Source organism: Epinephelus fuscoguttatus, linkage group LG22 (genome assembly GCF_011397635.1).
Source record: "Epinephelus fuscoguttatus linkage group LG22, E.fuscoguttatus.final_Chr_v1".
NCBI classification, from domain to species: domain Eukaryota; kingdom Metazoa; phylum Chordata; class Actinopteri; order Perciformes; family Serranidae; genus Epinephelus; species Epinephelus fuscoguttatus.
In genome coordinates, this window is record NC_064773.1 from 26421044 (window position 1) to 26439311 (window position 18268).

The following is an 18268-nucleotide window of genomic DNA, read 5'->3' on the forward strand; positions in this document are numbered from 1 at the left end:
AACTTCTTAAGAGTTGCATCCAAAGCTGTGGAAGCCCATTTCCACCAGTTTGATGAGAAAATAAATGTTCTCTAAGTCATTATGATGAGAACGTTTTTGCAAATAAAGACTTTGCATCTCATAAATAATAAGTTAATGAAAATATTGACATAGTATTGTTTCTCATTATTTTTGAGATACTTATTAGGCTATTTTTAAATACCCAAGTCATTAATTTGAGAGTGTATCATTATTTTGAGTTACTGAGTCATAATTTTGAGATACTAAGTTATTCATTTGAGAGTTTATTATTTTTAAATACGCAAGTCATTAATTTGAGATACTAACTCATTATTTTTGAGGTACTAAGTCATAATTTCTAAATAAGCAAGTATTTAATTTGAGTGTCAGTGTTAGTGTGAGTGTCAATTTTTTTTTTTTTGAGTTACTGAGTCATAATTTTGAGATACAAAGTTATTAATTTGAGAGTTTATTATACTAAATTATTATCTTTAAATAAACAAGTAATTCATTTGAGAGTTTATCATTATTTTGGGATACTATGTCTTTATTCTAAAATAAGCGAGTCATTGTTTTCAGAAAGTTTATCATTATAATAAATTACAGGATTTATTTTTTCATCACACTGGTGGAAATAAGCAAAAATAAAATAAAATAAAATAAAATAAAATAAAAATAAAAATGCTTGCAGTTTGCCAAAATAGCCACCGTCACCATTTATTTAAATTTGGTTACATTTAGAAAATAACTAAATCACGATTCATTGATATACCATTTGCTTTACAATGTTACGGACATAACAGGTATCAAGTTTAGCAACCTTTTAATTCTACAACTAGATAGCACTTGAGCGCCCCAATCAGTTCAAATGAAACCTGCAAATGTCGGAGCGTCACATCAGTCCTTGAACGCAGCACCCGTGCGCTCTGGTGCAGCTTGACGCTCCCACAGCGGACAGATGAGGTGGGAACACTGGGAGCGCTGCAGCAGGTTGGAGTAGTTTGTGCAAATGGCCATGACTGCTGAGTTCTCTTTAAGAGTGTGAAGGTGAGAAGATCTGAGTCTGTGCAGGTTTACTCACCAATTTTTGGTCAAGTGGAGCATCCTAAAGTGTCCAGGTGACCATCAAGAGTTTAGTTCTATAAACGCAGCTTTTCCAACTCACTTTTAGCAGCTTGGATGCTTGAGGACTCTGACACTCAGCTTAAACAGTCAGTTTGGATCAAATAGGAACATTTATTTTTCTCCACTAAAGCATCACCACAAGGTTTACAAACTCTCAGAAGCTTCAGGATGTTTTCCACAGCTTTCCTCCTCGCAGCGTTCGGCGTTTTTACGCATTTGGACACTTTTACGCACGGGTGCCAGCTTCCCTCCGAGTGGCGGCCGCTGAGCGAGGGCTGCCGGGCGGAGCTGGCGGAGATCATCGTGTACGCCCGCGTCCTGGCGATCCACCGGGAGCCCCTGGGCGGCGGGGCGGGCAGCCTCTACAACTCGCTGCCCTTCGGGTTCGGGTATGGGTACGAGGGCGCGGAGGAAGGGCTGCTGTACTCTGCTGAGGTGGAGTTGCTGTGCGACCAGGCCTGGGGCAGCATGCTGGAGGTGCCGACTGGATCAAGGCTCAACCTGACCGGGCTGGGATACCTGTCCTGCCAGTCCCACACCGTGATGGAGAACTACTCCTACTTCTTCTTCCTCAGGTGAGGTCAAAGGCATGGACGCATTTATCCAAATTGTTTCAACAGACAGCTGGACACTAATTCAAACTGTACTCACAGCAGACTATAATTAAGTTTTATTGTTGCCATAAAACTTTTTACCAGACAGAAATGCGTTTTGCAAAATAGCAACTTGACACTAACACTCTAATAACTCCTCTGTGTTTCTGTCTTTTGTCTTTTACTGTATTTAAGTATAATTTTGAGGTATACACTTCAGACTGCTGAAGTATTTCTATCAAGTGAGATTTGATATTTTGTACTTTTTATTCACTACATATCTGACAGCTGTGTTTATAGCTATTTTGCAAAGAACCTGCAAAGCAAACTTCAGTCTTATTACAGTAAATATGGTGCATTTCTAACCTATGCAATGCAGTTGCAATGTAACATACAAAGCTGGACTTGGTTTGGTTGAACAGCTACTGCACAACCCAATAACTCCTGCAGCAGCCTCAGCTTTCTGCTCAGTTTTCCTGTTTATCTCCTCTGCAGGATGGACGAGAACTACAACATCCTCCCCCATGGCGTCAACTTCCAGGACGCCATCTTTCCCGACACATCCGATAACAGACGCACCTTCTCCAGCCTCTTCCAGTTCTCCAACTGCACCCAAGGAAGCCAGCCTTTCCACACCTTCAGCCCTGAGTGGGACACCCAGGAGGACAGTAGGGTAGGGCTTCACATTGTTTCCACCACACACACATTTTTCTGTGTGTTATCGTGCAACTTTTCTCCCTTTGAATGTCTAAAACTAAAGCAAGAATTGTAACCCTGAGGACTGACATGCAACATGATTGGAGAGGTGGTTGCCATAGTGATGCTTGCTGCTTCCTTGAAAACAAAATGACTCCCATATCCTTGTACAGCCTCATTAAATTCTGAAGAAATAAGCAAAAAAAAAATCTTTCCTTCTTCACTCAGGTCAGCTTTTTTTTTTTGGTGTTTACAGAGGATGTAAACAAACCCGACACCATCTTGTTACCATGGAGATAACAGATTAGCAGTCCAGATAAACAGCAGGGTGCAGGGAACTGGAGGTGGGGGGGTCGGCCAAGAACTATTGTTAAGGTTTTGTCTTTTTCAGTAATATGTACATATACAGTTGTCGCTAAAAAGTGAATATGAGTGCAGAGTGTGGAGGAAAAGTGAGGCGGCAGAGTGAGGTACGGTGTGTGTGTGTGTGTGTGTGTGTGTGTGTGTGTGTGTGTGTGGACACCTAATCCTGAGCTGAGTTGTGACTCTGCTGACAGGAATGTGGTGAGGATCAGTAGAAACACAGTTTAACTACCCTCTGGCACAGTGCAGAGCTACACACACACACACACACACCCACACACACACACACACACACACACATTTAAAAATATCACCTCACTGTTCTTATCTTCAAAGGATTAACAAAAAAAACAAGAACACTCACACACATGCACAGAAGACTTGATTATACTCTTAAAAGATTCCCAGCATGTGATTGGTCACATGCGATCACCTCCCAGCCTGTTGAAGATCAAAGCAATTGCTGATTGGTCGAGGTCTCTCCGTCTTGCTCCTCAGGCATACAGGATACTGACCATCCAAAGGTCAAAGGTCAGATAATGAAAATCCACATCTCTGACAGGCCGCAGTTTGGAAGTGTGTCAGTCCGCAGCTTTGATTTACAACAGTTTGAAGTAACAGCTTACTGACCTGGAATCAGAGATAAGCCAAACCTTGTCGACAGAAGAAGAAAAATCTGTTGCATTAATTATCGCTCCTTCTCTGAGTGAGCTGAGCAGGTTGCACGTCAGACAAGACAGAACACGGCAGCTGGAAATGGAACAAGTTTTTGCCCTCAGTTTGAAACGAGGGCATCTGTTTAGCTGTCGAAGATGTTTTAATTTGGTGGTACTGTTGTAGGCTTGAGACTCCGGGAAGAGTTAAGTCACAAGTTTGAGGCATGACTTGGACTGTAGTGTTTTTAAGATTTTACTTAATTTAGAGCTGACTTCCTCGAGACTTGACTTTATCAGTTAAAAACTAAGACTTGGCTGCTTAAATCCTGGAACAATATAAGAAAGATAGTGACTGACCTTGTATGGCCACAAACCTGCATTTTGAACTGAAGTGACCTCACACTAACTAGAAAAACATTCTATCTTAATATCATGGTCAACATTTGGAGACCTGAAAGACTAACAATTGACTTGCATTCCTCACTGAATATTGGTTATTTCAGAACTTTACTTTTACTTGTCTTAAATGACTTGAGACTTGATTCGAACTTATTTCAGTGACTTTAGACTTGAAATGGACTTGTTTCAGTTGATGTGAGACTTGATTTGGACTTGTTTCAGTTGACTTGAGACTTGACTTGAACTTGTTTTAGTTGACTTGAGACTTGATTTGGACTTATTTCAGCGACTTGAGACTTGATTTGGGCTTGTTTCAGCTGACTTGAGACTTGATTTGTACTTGTTTCAGTTGACTTGAGACTTGATTTGGATAGGTCATGAATGATTAAAGAGTTAACTTAGATTGATTTCCATTGACTCAGTAGTTGACTTGGACTTATCTTAAACTATTTTGACTTTACTTCATTGACATGAGACTTAACTTAAACTGGTCCCAAATTACTAGAGACATGACTTGGACTTGTTTTAAATGACCTTGAGCTTGACTTGTCTCCACTGACGCAAGAGTTGACTTGGACTTGTTTAAAATTAATTTTGACATAACCTTACTTCAGTGACTTGAGACTTAACTTGAAGCAGTCCCAAATGACTTGAGACTTGAAGTTGTCCTGAATTACTTGTGACTTGACTTGGCCTTGTTATAAATGACCTTGGGCTTGACTTGTCTCCGCTGATGCGAGAGTTGACTTGGACTTGTCTCAAATTAGTTTTGACTTTACTTAAGTGACTGGAGACTTAACTTGAAGTGGTCACAAATGTCTTGAGACTTGAACTGGTCCCAAATAACTTGAGACTTGACTTGGCCTCATTATAAGTGAGCTTGGGCTTGTCTTGTCTCCACTGTTGTGAGAGCTGACTTGGACTTCTCTCAAGTTAATTTTGACCTAACCTTACTTCAGTGACTTCATACTTAACTTAAAGTGGTCCCAAATGACTTGAGACTTAACTGGAATTGGTCCCAAATGACTTGAAACTTGACTTGGGTTTGTTATGAATAACCTTGGACTTGACTTTTTCTCCGCCGAGTTGAGACTTGGACTTGTTATCAGTGAATTTTGAAACGACTTGTCTTGAATAACACAAGACATGATTTGCATCAAATGAATCTTGACTTCACCTGTCTCATTGTCCTGAGACTTAAAATGGTCACTTCTACAATTATTTGAAACTTGACTTGGACTTACCTCCATTTGTCTCTCGTGACTTGAAGCTTCTTGCACTTGTGCCATACGGGTTTTGACTTGTCTCAAAGGACTTGAGACTTGAATTGGGCTTGCCCTAAGTAACTTCATTGACTTGCATTTTTTGTTAGATTTGTGTCCACTGATATGAGCCTGGACTTTGACAGGTCTCCTTTGATCTGATGTTAGACTTTGATGAATCTCCATTGACCTGAGCCTTAGCGTTGGACTTATCCCCATTGACCTGACGTGGACTTGCCCCAACATATGACTCAAGTTGTATCCAGAACTGGGGAAAAAGTCATACTGAAAAAACATCACACAACAGCATCATTAGGATCATGAAAGTCAATGGAAGATCAATACATTTGGACCTATTTGTGTAGAGTGTCACAGACACTGTTCAGATCAATACCTGTTAGCGATGTTGCACCTTGCTCCTGACTGTCCTGAACGCTACCTGCAGCAGACAGAATGACGTGATTAATTGTTTCCTAAATGGATTTATGGCATTTGTTTATTGTCGACAGTCAAAACTGAAGAACTGAACCAAGAAAGGTGTTATGGTCTGGTGTCTTAGCTCTCTTTGGGTTTGACCTGCAGGGTCTGAGCTTCATGGTCAAAGGTCAGTGATGATGGGTTTAAAGACGCTGTTCATTTAGAGGACATGCACTCGCACGTAGAGGCCACAACCTCCAGGGCGGCTGGGACAAAACAGGTGTTTTGCTCTAGGTATTTATGGAGGATGATGAGATGGAAGGACCCTCTTCTTCCTCTTCATGCCTCTCTTTACCCGTCCATGTTTCTCTGCCTTCTGTATCAGATTTAAGACAAAAGAAAATCTCTCTTCTTTTTCTCTCCTTCCATTTTGCCTCACTGTAATTAAAATTTAATTAAAACCAACAAGATCTGATGTCTAATTTCACTATCTGTCTATCTATCTATTGCCAAAGGATTTCGGAGGTGTTTCCTTGGCTGAATCCCTCTCTCAGTGCTTTGAGGTTCTGAGACATGATTTAGCTGGAGTTTAAACACAAAACATCCCTTAAAATTGGAGCTGGGAGGTTGTTTGCTTCTGGTTTCAGCCTCATGGGAACCAGACGCCCCTCCAAAAGGATAAACTGGAGACTTCCTCCACTTTTCTGCCAGAGCCTTCAATTAGCTTTTGTTAAAGCCTCCTCTTATCAGCAGCACTCAGAGCAGCTTTAACCACGACACTGCTGTAAGCCGGTTGTTCATCTGTTTAATACAGATTTCTTTTTACCCCTGAAAGATATCCCATCTAATTTCTGATATTCTTTCAGGTCCTTTATCCTTCACCTACAAGATGAAGGCAAATTCCTCGAATAGGCCTATGTCTCCATCAGCAGATTTCCATGTTTACATGCCTAATGATTTGATCATGACCACAGCAGGGGAACGCTACAGTAGTAACAGTCATATAAACACCTTTAACATGTTTTCTGACTCTCATTAAGAATTTTATGTGGATGCATAGAGGGATAAAAGGAGGACAACTCCGTCTGCCTGTTTCCCTCAGTAGTTAAAGCTCCAACTTTGTCTGTCTCGTCTTTGTTTTCCTTTTTCCCTCTGCCTCCCTTTTGTTCTTTTATCTCTTCATCGCTCACTCGCTCTGTCTTTTTTCCTCTTTTTGTCTGTTTTCTAATCACCCATCCCTATGCGCACACACACACACACACACACACACACACACAAAGCAAAATAAAACCTCAGGAGAAGAGGAGAAATCCTGGCTTGTCTCTTTGACGTCAATAGTGAAGCTCTAAAGGCACTGAATGTGTGTGTGTGTGTGTGTGTGTGTGTGTGTGTGTGTGTGAGTGGGGTGGACTCATGCTGAGTCTCTATATACAGACAGAAAAACGAATCAAAAGCCTGTAGAAATAAACGAGCAGTCAGGTCAGGCTGGAAACACACAGACATACACACGTCCCCCTACAACCCTCTACTCTCTCATCTGTTTACAATATCTTTTCTTCATTATTCCTCACATAAAAGTTCCAGTATTAAGTTTTGTTAATATAAATGTGTGGAGAGGTAGAAACGTGGGCAACGTAGAGATGTATCCAACTAAAGGAATCCATCTAACCCTTGCCTCTCTGTTGTTGACAGCAAATGGTAAACATTACGGATGACAGGTTCATAATTGTATTTAAGTTTTCTAACAAAACATGTTTACGTGTTTTAACGGTCAAAAAACACTCTATTTTCCTCATACAGTCTGTGCTGGAACACCTGTATTCACCCTCTGTCTGTGAAGGCTCAGCTTTAGCGTCTGTCTCTTTAAGCCCCCTTTCCGAAAACAGCCCAGTCTCCTATGATTCATCATTGTTTCCAGGTCGTCCGTATCTCAGCGTCTCTGCACCGTCATTGCAGCCAGGAAATGACTGTCACAAAGAATAACCAAAATTACATTTTTTCCTTGTTAGCATGTAGCTACATATACGTTAGCAATGTACTCGCAGCTGGGGAATGACTGTAACAGAGAATAGCGGCGCTTTCTACCATGGAAAATCACAAACAAAAGTTTTCAAACACATCCAGACATGGTCCAGCAGGAATATGATAAGAAACTGGGGAGACATTTACAACATCAGAAACAAAGTTTACAGGTTTCTCTGACATTAGCATGTAGTTTCATGTAGCATTGCAAGCTATGTAATGTAAACACTTGCAGTAGCGTGCCTGGAGCAGATGACCATAAGAAATCAGGCATGCTATGATGAGTAGAAAAATTGGTATTGAGAATTATGTTAATTTAATTATTGACCTGTTACATGTTAGCAGGACTATTTTGAATGTTGTTAATATTTTTCCTGTAGAAAGTCAATGTTTTGGCCACACAGGGCAAAACATTTACATATTTTCTCCTTATGAAGTTGACATGGCAATCATGTTAGCAGCAACTGTTAATTTATACAGTAAATGTGTAAGAGTGTAAAACTGTTGCCCAGCAGATACGGGGCAACACTGCACAGCACTGGAGTTGTGTTTCTGGCTACCTAATACAAATGTAAGTCCAGTATTCGCTGTCTTTTTAGCATGGTTTTGGTCTTCACCAACTCCTCAAGGAAACATCTGGCTCGTTAGCTGCTAAATGCTCCACTGTTGTTAACAGTTACTAACTAACGGTGGTGACAACTTTCTGCTGAGGCTGGGAACCATGATGAGAGTGGTGAGACTAAAAACCAAAATAATTAGCTGAAAGATATTAAAATGCTCCATGGCGCCGAAAAGAAATTGCAAAGGTGGGTGATAATTAGGCTACCTGGGTTTGTCACAATGAGCGCCTCTTTTCATTTTACATGCAGTCGTTTTATCTGTTGTGTAGCGCAGCTTTAAATGCATTTTAACTCTTGACATTCTGCAGCCTTGATAGTTTTGGACCAAAGGTTCCATCCATCCATCCATCCATCCATCCATTTTAATCCATTTATTCGGGGCTGGGTTGCCAAGGCAGCAGGCCAAGCAAAGCACCTCAGAAGTCCCTCTCCTTAGCAACGCTTTCCAGCTCCTCCTGGGGGACCCCAAGGCATTGCCAGGCCAGATGAGATATGTAATCTCTCCAGTGTGTTCTGGGTCTGCCCCGGGGCCTCCTACCAGTGGGACGTGCTGGGAACATCTCTAACAGGTGGCACCTTGGAGGTATCCTAATTTGATGCCCAAACCACCTCAACTGACCCCTTTCGACACGAAGGAGGAGGGGATCCTAGCTCCCTCCTGATGTCTGTGCTCCTCACCCTATCTCTAAGGCCGAGCCCAGCCACCAGAGGAAACTCATTTCGGCCACTTGTATCCACAATCTCATTCTTTTTGGCCACTTCTCAAAGCTCATGACCACAGGTGAGGGTTAGGATGTAGATGGACCAGTAAATCGAAAGCCTTGCCTTCCAGCTCAGCTCTCACTTCACCACGACAGTCCAGCACCCTGGAGGCCTCCCAGGCAGGCTGAGCAGTGTGATACCCCAGTAATTGGAGCACACCCTCTGGTCCCCTTTTATAAAATTTGGACCACCACCCCCGTCTGCCACTTCACTGGCACTGTAGCCAACCTCCACTCGACACTAAAAAGGCGTGTCAGCCAAGACAGCCCAGCAATGTCCGGAGCCTTCAGCATCTCAGGGCAAATCTCATCCACACCTGGTGCCTTGCCTCTGGGGAGCTTTTTGACTACCTCAGCGACCTATGGCAGGGATATGGACAAGCGCTCCCCAGAGTTTTCACATTCTGCCTCCTCCAAAGAGGATGTGATGGCCAGGTTCAGGAGTACCTCAGAGTACTACTTCCACTGCTTGACAATATCCCCAGTCTGGGTCAGCAGCTGCCCTTCTCTGCTGAGCACAGCCTGAGGCAAGCCCTGGCTTCCCTCCCTGAGACGTCTCATGGTTTGCCAGAACATCCTTGAGGCCAACCAAAAGTCCTTCTCCATTGCTCTTCTTCAGTCTTTCTTTAACATTTTTGTAGACTTGAATATGAGGACATTTTGTACATGCATGTGTGTGTCTTCACATGTCCCGTAAGTTGTGTTTATACAGATGATGCTAAACAGCAGGCAGGTAACACCCGGATGTTTTGACAGGTGGTGAGTGTTAGTGTGTGTTGGGCCGTCCTGCTGAGAGCCTTCCTATGAGCATGAGAAAGGGTTCAAACTCTAAAAAAATTTACCAGTGTTACATAATCTGGATTTGAATTTTTGGATAAATGGGTGGGAAAAGATTTCCCTTAAAGGGTCATTTCACCCAAATTACAAAAAAAAAAAAAAGAAAAAGGTTCGGGTTGTCCATGCCTTATTCATCTTTGAGATGAGGATGCTTCCACTGCAGTAAAATGGATATGAAGGAAACATACAGCAAGAAATGAAAATAACATTTTAAAAATTCAACAGCAGGGCGTTCCCTTGACCTAGACCATGACCAAGCCACATACCATGTAATTGCAGTGCCCCTGGTTAAATTCCAGCCGGAGACCTTTGTTGCATGTCAAAACCCCTCTTTCCAGCAACAGTATTGTCATTACTGAATGATCCACACAGACCTCACTGTTAACAGTTTTCACACTATTTCTTCCGTAAAAAGAAGCTCCAATGAAATGCTAAATTTTTGCATATCTCAATGTTTTAGAATGAAAAGTACATTTTACTCATTATATATTAAACTAAATATTTACACAAGAGTGACATCTATCTTCTCATCGGGCCCTTGGCAAAAATGAGGCCAAGTGTATTTGCTCAAATGGCAAATCTAATTCTTAAAACTGGCACCAAGACACACCTTAGAAACACTTTGAAAGTAAGTATTGAGGGCATTAACATCATATTCTGTAGCCATCTGAGGCTGGTGTGAACAGGCCACAGCAAGTTCTTTTGACAGGACGTGAATGTGTTCTTCATTGCCAAGAGAGACAGAAAAAAAAGTATCATTAATATACTGTCTGTTACTTCAGTGTATTTAGCAAAGCAAAAAATATCCAAGTAAGTACACTGACTCAAATACAGAATACAATCAACACATGAGTTCTGGTCATATTGGTGCTGTTGATTCTACTGTGTTTGTTAGCAAAATGCTAGTGGGACGCAAGGTACAATTAGCATTACAGGGACAGTTCGGATTTTTTGAAGTTGGTTTGTCTGACCTTCTTATCCATAGTCAGTGCAGTACCTACAATAAATGATGGTGGGCATGCCCCCAATTTGGAGAAGCAGACAAGAGTACTGCCACAGGTTTCGCTAGGTTTGTATACTCGTCAGACAAAGTGCTGTCATATATGAAGACACATGCATTTTCCACTGTGACTACAATGGCACTCACCCCTGTTAACCCTGCTGGTTGAGGTCAGCTCTGGTCTACCCAAGCACATGACCTTTGCATCGTCAGGGAGAGAAGGGAGGTCCATGGGGTGATACATTTATGTTACACAGACACACATAAACATGGTCCCCCAGTGTTTTTGCTCTGGTAGAGAGCCCGTGGGGATAAATGTAAATGACAAGGGTCAGGACCTCCGCTTTATGTCCCCATCCTCCCTCCTTACAAGTGGGGTTTTCTTTGCAGAGGAGAACAAGCAAGAGTAGGGGAGAAGCAACCGTACTGTGGACATCAAAGGGAAAACGATTTTCTCATTTTCTCAAAGGGGCTGCTGGGAAACCCACATCACCAGTGCTCCCACACTATAAAACCAGCTGACAAGATGGCAACTGCCGGTTTACAACAGTTTGCTTTGCCTGTTAAGAAAACAACCCTTGCTGTATGTTAACTTACTTTCCCTCTCCTTCCTTTCTCCAGCTGCTGTGTTCCTCGGTGCAGGCTGCACTGTTCGAGGAGGAGGAGCGAGGCCGCAAGATGCAGGAGCGCCTGGCCGCTGCGGAGAGGAGGAACCGGCAGCTGAAGGAGCGCGTTCGGAAGGTGAAGCGCTCTCTGAGAAACGCCCGCAAGGCTGCGCGCAAGGCCGAGCAGGAGGCGCAGGAGCTGCGAGAGAAGCTGAAGGCTGCGGAGCGGAGGGCGGGGCATCACCTCAATGCCATAACACAGGAGGAGCCTCCACCAGGGCGATACGCAAGCACGACGATACGCAAGAGAATGCAGCTTTAACGAATCCCACCTGCCCCAATCTTCCACCCACCTGGACTGAAAACTGGCCGTGGAGAGCGAGAGACTGCTGGGCGGTCTCTATGTAAGGGACAAACAAATAGCAACTGTCACATATGAGTAAACACACCTTAAAGTTATAATCTCGATAACTTTCCTGTAAATAAACTAGTCCTTCCTTTTGTATCCCTGATTGCTATCACACAAGAGTGACCGTCAGGATCATTCCTGGTCAACTGACAAAAGTTCAAGAAGTTTCCTGAAAGAGAATCAAACATTTATTTTCTCGATGATTACTCTCACAGGTGGAGCAGCACTGTAGCTCTGCTGCCTTCTACAACTGGATTCAGTTGCTGCTCAATGCTCCTCTCAGGCCGTGATCACATAGGATGTGTTTTTGCTCCAATACAAAGCACAGCTGTGAGTGACAAGAGTTACAGTGACGGCAGGAGCTTATTGGAGTGCTGGTTTCCCCAACCCTACATAAAAGAAGTTCATATGTTAAAACTATTGGATAGGTCCATTTATGCTGGAGCAAGACGAGAAGAGAGAAATAAGAATTTGGTGAAAGGGGTACACCACCTATTTTACAAGTCGGATGGAGTACCAACTAGGCAGTAAAAGTGAGCGTTTTTTAACAACAGTTTGCAACATGGCTGTGTTAGCGACCGAACAGGATATTTTAAGCCCAAACATGATCTTTTCCAAACTCTAACCAAGTGGTTTTTGCGCCAAAACCTAACCACACTTTAACCACAGCACTGTAATGTAAAGAAACATAAAGTTTCAACATAGTCACTATATATAAAATGTACAAATGTAACAATTGTAACAAAAACTTAAAATGTCAGCACCATTCTTGTGATTGAGTTGCATCACTTTCAGGTTGATATGAGTAACTTGTTAACAAGCGGTCCCTTACGAAAGTCCATGATGTTTGGTCATGGATTTTTGACATCCAGATACGACATGCAAGGTACCCTGGATGCGCTGGTTGTTGATGTTCTGGGACTCTGTGTCAAGTTCTGCCTGTTACATGCATTGTCTTCTTTCAAAATACACAGAAAATTTAACGTTTACATACAGTCTCTTTAAAAATAAGTGCACTACATTGGTATAACACCGCAAATTTACATTTTTTTTCCCTTCAACAACAAACACACATGGTTGGTTTTAGGAAAAAAGAACAGGGTTTGGCTTTACAATCTTACAGGACGCAAACGCCACTCTCTTGGTTGAAAGTCAGTGTTTGTTGGAACCCACCCACTACCCTTCCCTCCTGCCCCACTGGGACTTATGCCGCCTTAACTTTTCATCTTGCCCCGCCGCATTTCCATCTGACACCACTGGGCCCCGTTAAATTCTAATGGCAAGCGGCTGTGTATCATGCCGACATTGAAGGACACCTTTTTTTATTGGTACCTGACGCTACAAATAACTGCCCAAGCGCCATATGTCAATGACCTCAGAGTGAGACTGGGGTGAGACATCCAGTATTCATTTGAACTTTTGCTTCTGGCAACCTGGTGAATGCCCGTGAAAAAAAATATCTATGTCTTCAGCTGGAAAATGTTCGACTTGTTCGTAGGCTAGTTGCTAACTTAATCCGTTTGTTGTTCGGTGTTGGACGGGTGGTGTACCTATTCTTTTATTACAGAGAAGAGCCCCTGGCTGCAACTGGAAACACTGATGAGAGAGATTAGATTAAATCAAAACATTAAAGGTGCAGGCTGAAAAACAAAACTTGAGCTGAAAGATGCTAAAATGCTCTGAGTGGAACTGCAGAGTTGGGTGATAATTCTCTTTTGGTACCTCACTATAAGCAGCCCTTTTCACTATACACATACTAATTTGACTCATTAATATAAACATTTTGATTATAACAGCTTCAAGTCATTGAATGAGTTGTAGTAGCATTTATAGTCTTTAGTTTATGCAGCTTTTTGCAACACATATTGTAGGACAACCTGCAGCAACCACACAACTGAAGTTAAACAAAAAAAGACAAATTCAAAAATGCCTTTTATGTTTTCACGGCCTGTTGAAGCAATGATGTTGTGACTGTTTCTTTGACTGACATTGTGAGCAGTGAGTGGTGCAACTGAGAATGAGAATTCTGGGATGTTTGAAAAGGTTCATTTATTATTAAGTTGAGCTCTTTAAAGTCTGGAACATCAGCTTGTACATGGATATTTTTGTATGAATGTTTTTTCCGCATATAAAATTGAACTTGGATGAACATCAGTGTGAACGTGACAATGTTTGAGAGAAGACTATTAACATCTGGGTCAGTGGAGTACAAAAAAACAAATAGCCACACACACTCAGCGGTTGAGTTAAGCCCTACAGCATCACGCAGAGAGTGTAAAGAGAGGTTAAGGTCAGAGGAGACATTGTATATGTGTAGTAGTTGAGGAGAGAGCGGTGTGTGTGTGTGTGTGTGTGTGTGTGTGTGTGTGTGTGTGTCTGGTCCATCAAGTGACTGGAATGTGTTTGTGTGGGCAGCAATGTTCCGAGCAGCAGGACGTCGCCGAAATATTCCTCTAATTCAGTCTGGAAAACCAAAAGCTCCGGAGGGAGGCGAGCAACCGTCACATCACGAGACCTCGGCGAATGCAAGGAAAACAAATCACCAAATGATGACAAAACGAGAGGCAGGGTGGATGGAGAAGGATGCAGAAAGAGAGAGAGAGGTGCATTCATCAAAAGCTAAATTGCAGCTTCTCTCATGTGGCACATATTCAAAAGCTCAGTGATGGTGAGGTGATGATGAGGTGATGGTGAAAGCAGCGGTGGAATTATGACCTGCAGTTGTGATGAAGATGCTAAAATAACAAGGTGTAGCAGACCTTCATTTTCTGGTCTATGTTTAGTTAGCATGTAAGTAACACAGGCACAGGAAGTACTTTATATCTTTGCAAACTCTACAGCAGCCAATGTATTTTTTAACTAGAGTTCGAGACATTTCCAGCTGTGCTTGTAGTTACCACACTGGGTATTTGAAGCCCAGACATTATGTTTTCCTAACCCCAACTACATGGTTTTTGTGGCTAAGCATAACCATGTGTTAACCACAGTGCTGTCACCACATACAATAGACAACTAAAGGGTAAAGAAACACATGATTTCAACATGTCGGCCACATATGAGACAAACAAATGTAACATAATCACAGTCTGCAGAAACATACAATGTAATATTTAGGTGATTAAAGCCACTGAGTGCGTAATTTCAGGCTGGTCTCCTGCACTTGGTGTATGTTTTCCTATTAAAAGGATTGCACCAAAATTTGTACATATACTGTGTAATCATGAGCCAGTTATTCTTGTATAATCCACATGTTTGGGAAGGCTGCCATCACGTGACCAATGTGCTGATAGGAGTAAATAATAAAGACGGAAGCAGTCTTGTTTGCTCAAAGGTTGGGGTGGTGTATGGGTCACAAAACGTTGGACTTTCCCCACAAGATTGGCGTTTATTTTTTGGGCTTCTTTGTGTTTAACTGATGGGACAGTTGTTTTAGCATCAGGGGGAAGAGAGAGGGTGAATGACATGCAGCAAAGGGCCACAGGTTGGAATCAAACTAGCAGCTGCTGTGGCAAGGACAAAGACTTTGTACATGGGGCACCTGTTCTACCAGGTGAGCTAATGGGTGTCCCAACTGTGTGAACATTTTAAGGTATGTTGTTGCAATGTTTCTTTTCTTTAGCCTAACCTCAATAACTTCACTTGCCTAAACCTAACCTCTCTAACTTTTTTTTTTTTTAAATAACATAACATCATTTGTGGGGCACTAATTAGTATGATATTGTACAAATCGTTGAATGAGGTTCGGTTGAGAATTTCTATGCAATTAAAGGAATACTTCACTCCCCAAATGACCATTTGTATATCAATTACTGACCTTGTGTTATGCTGAATTCATGAAAAAAAAAAGTTTTTCTAGCATGCCTCCATGGTGAATGAAGAATCCAAAAAGAAAAAGGAAATATATTGGTTCCATCCATCCATCCATCCATCCATCCATTTTCATCTGCTTATCCAGGGTGGCCGGGTTGTGGGGGCAACAAGCCAAGCAAAGCATCCCAGACATCCCTCTCCTCAGCAACACTTTCCAGCTCCTCCTGGGGGACCCCAATGCATTCCCAGGCCAGACAAGATATGTAATCCCTCCAGTGTGATCTGGGTCTGCCCTGGGGCATCCTATCAGTGGGACGTGCTGGGAACACCTCCAGCAGGAGGTGCCCAGAAGGCATCCTGATCAGATGCCCGAGCCACCTCAACTGACCCCTGTCGACGCGAAGGAGCAGCGGCTCTACTCCGAGCTCCCTCCGGATGTCCAAGCTCCTCACCCTATCTCTAAGGCTGAGCCCAGCCACCCCACAGAGGAAACTCGGAAACGTGGCCACTTGTATCCGCGATCTCATTCTTTCGGTCACTACCCAGAGTTCATGACCATAGGTGAGGGTTGGGACATAGATGGACCAGTAAATTGAAAGCTTTGCTTTCTGGCTCAGCTCCCTCTTCACCACAATGGACCGGCGCAGCACCTGCATCACCGCAGAAGCCGCACCGACCAGCCGATCCATCTCACGCTCCATTCCACCCTCACTTCTGAACAAGACCCCAAGATAATTGAATTCCCTCGCTTGAGGCAGTAACTCTCCCCCAACCCGGAGAGGGCAAACCACCAGTTTCCGACAGAGGACCATGGCCTTAAGCCTGATTTATGGTCCTGCGTTGAATCAACAACGTCGCTACGTCGTAGGGTACGGGGCTACGCAGAAGGCTCGCCGTAGCCCCCAGCGTAGCCTGACGTGCACCTCCCCAAAAATGTAACTACACGTCGAGGCGACGCAGACCCAGCGCAGACCAGCAGGGCTGTGATTGGTTTGCTTGGTAGCAACGCATTTCCGGTTCCGTATTTCCAGATTGTGCCATCTCGACGTGTAGTTACATGGGGGCTACGGCGAGCCTTCTGCGTAGCCCTGTACCCTATGACGTAGCGACGTTGTTGATTCAACGCAGGACCATAAATCAGGCTTTAGACTTGGAGGTGCTGACTCTCATGCCAACTGCTTCACACTCGGCTGCAAAATGCTCCAGTGCATGCCGGGGATCACGGTGTGATGGAGCCAACAGAACCACATCATCTGCAAAAAGGACTTCAATTCTCCAATTCTCTAGTTCTCCACGATGTTTAGAACAAACTACCTGCTGAGTTCCTTCAAAAACTTTGTGCAAGTGTACCGAGAAGAATTGATGTTGTTTTGAAGGCAAAGGGTGGTCACACCATATACTAATTTGATTAAGATTTTTTTTACTTTTTTTTTTTTTTTTTTTTTTGCCTAAAACTTTTCCCCCAGTCTGTTGCCAGGCAATGCAGCACACACTCCAGGAACTCACAATCTACTTTGTATTTACATTGATCAGCAACTGTGTAACTTCGTCCAGTTCGGCTGATGAAACGTTGGCAAACCTGGATGTTGGCACGGCCGGATTCAGCTTCCACTCTCCCTCATCCTCATCAGTTCCTCATCAGATGATCAGATCATTGATAATTCCTGACCGTGTTCGCTTCATTTTTGCTCCTCTCCAGTTGGTCGAGCTCGGCTGATGTTACACAAACACACCTGGAGGTCTGAACAGAAGAGTCCTGGCTTTCCTTTTCCTCGTCCTCTCCTGACGACCACTCATAATTTAATTCAAATGTAATTTTGGGGAAAATATCCATCTTCTTGGTGTAATGCTATAGTGTCAGTTTGTGTCAATGTAGCCAGTGTGACAGCTGGTTAATTAACAGTTGTATTTATATTTATAACACCTGTGAGCGGAGTGATTTCACTGTTACACGTCCCAGTGATGTTCTACTCTATATCAGCACTCACGGAATGCCTCTCGTCCAATCAAATTACTCGGTCGGAACTAACCGATATATATATATATATATATATATATATATATATATATATATATATATATGTATACATATATATATATGTATATGTATATATGTATGTATACAAAGTACTTATATACCTTTGCTTCTCGGGCTGCTCCCTCAGAGTAGCCCTGTGCAGCTGTTTGCTGACAACCACTCCATTTTCCTGAGGGCCACTTCGCAAACTGGCAAGTGAAGCGGCCCTCAGGAAAATGGAGGGACTACAATAAAATGTCCGAGTTATATTGCTGAAGAATAGTATTAAAAATAAACTCCAACAACTCCAACATATTTGCTTCCTTTGGCAGTCCAACCAAGGGTAATTTGCAGTTGCACTGAAAAAAAGCAGCGTCTCCTCCACATGCAATTACAGTTTAAACTCTGCAGCCTGCTCCCCAGCTCTGCTCTAAGTAGGTTTGTTTGGAGGTGCAGCTCAGTGGCCCGCAGGCGGGCATTGTGTTCATTAAAAATGTGTCACATAGTGATGCAACCAAGTTACGGAAGTGAAGGCAGGAAAGCAAACGTTTCAGGCAGCTGAGGACCTGTGTGTCTGTGGGCAGAGAGAACTCCCTTTGGCCTGGACTTTGGGCTTCTTTTTTACTTTGCAGGCCTTATAGATGGATAAAAATGCAATATAAAACTCTGAAGAAGA

The 18268-nt window shown here is 42.9% G+C and overlaps 1 protein-coding gene across 1 annotated transcript; it reads left to right on the forward strand.

The window, feature by feature from the left end:
- The first annotated feature begins 937 nt into the window (after nucleotides 1-937).
- On the forward strand, nucleotides 938-13914 carry ccdc3a (coiled-coil domain containing 3a). The gene is made up of 3 exons (XM_049566714.1): nucleotides 938-1700; nucleotides 2214-2391; nucleotides 11373-13914. Exons 1-3 carry the CDS (start codon nucleotides 1294-1296, stop codon nucleotides 11676-11678), a joined length of 891 nt encoding a protein of 296 aa, XP_049422671.1. The 5' UTR covers nucleotides 938-1293; the 3' UTR covers nucleotides 11679-13914.
- Nucleotides 13915-18268: the final 4354 nt, after the last annotated feature.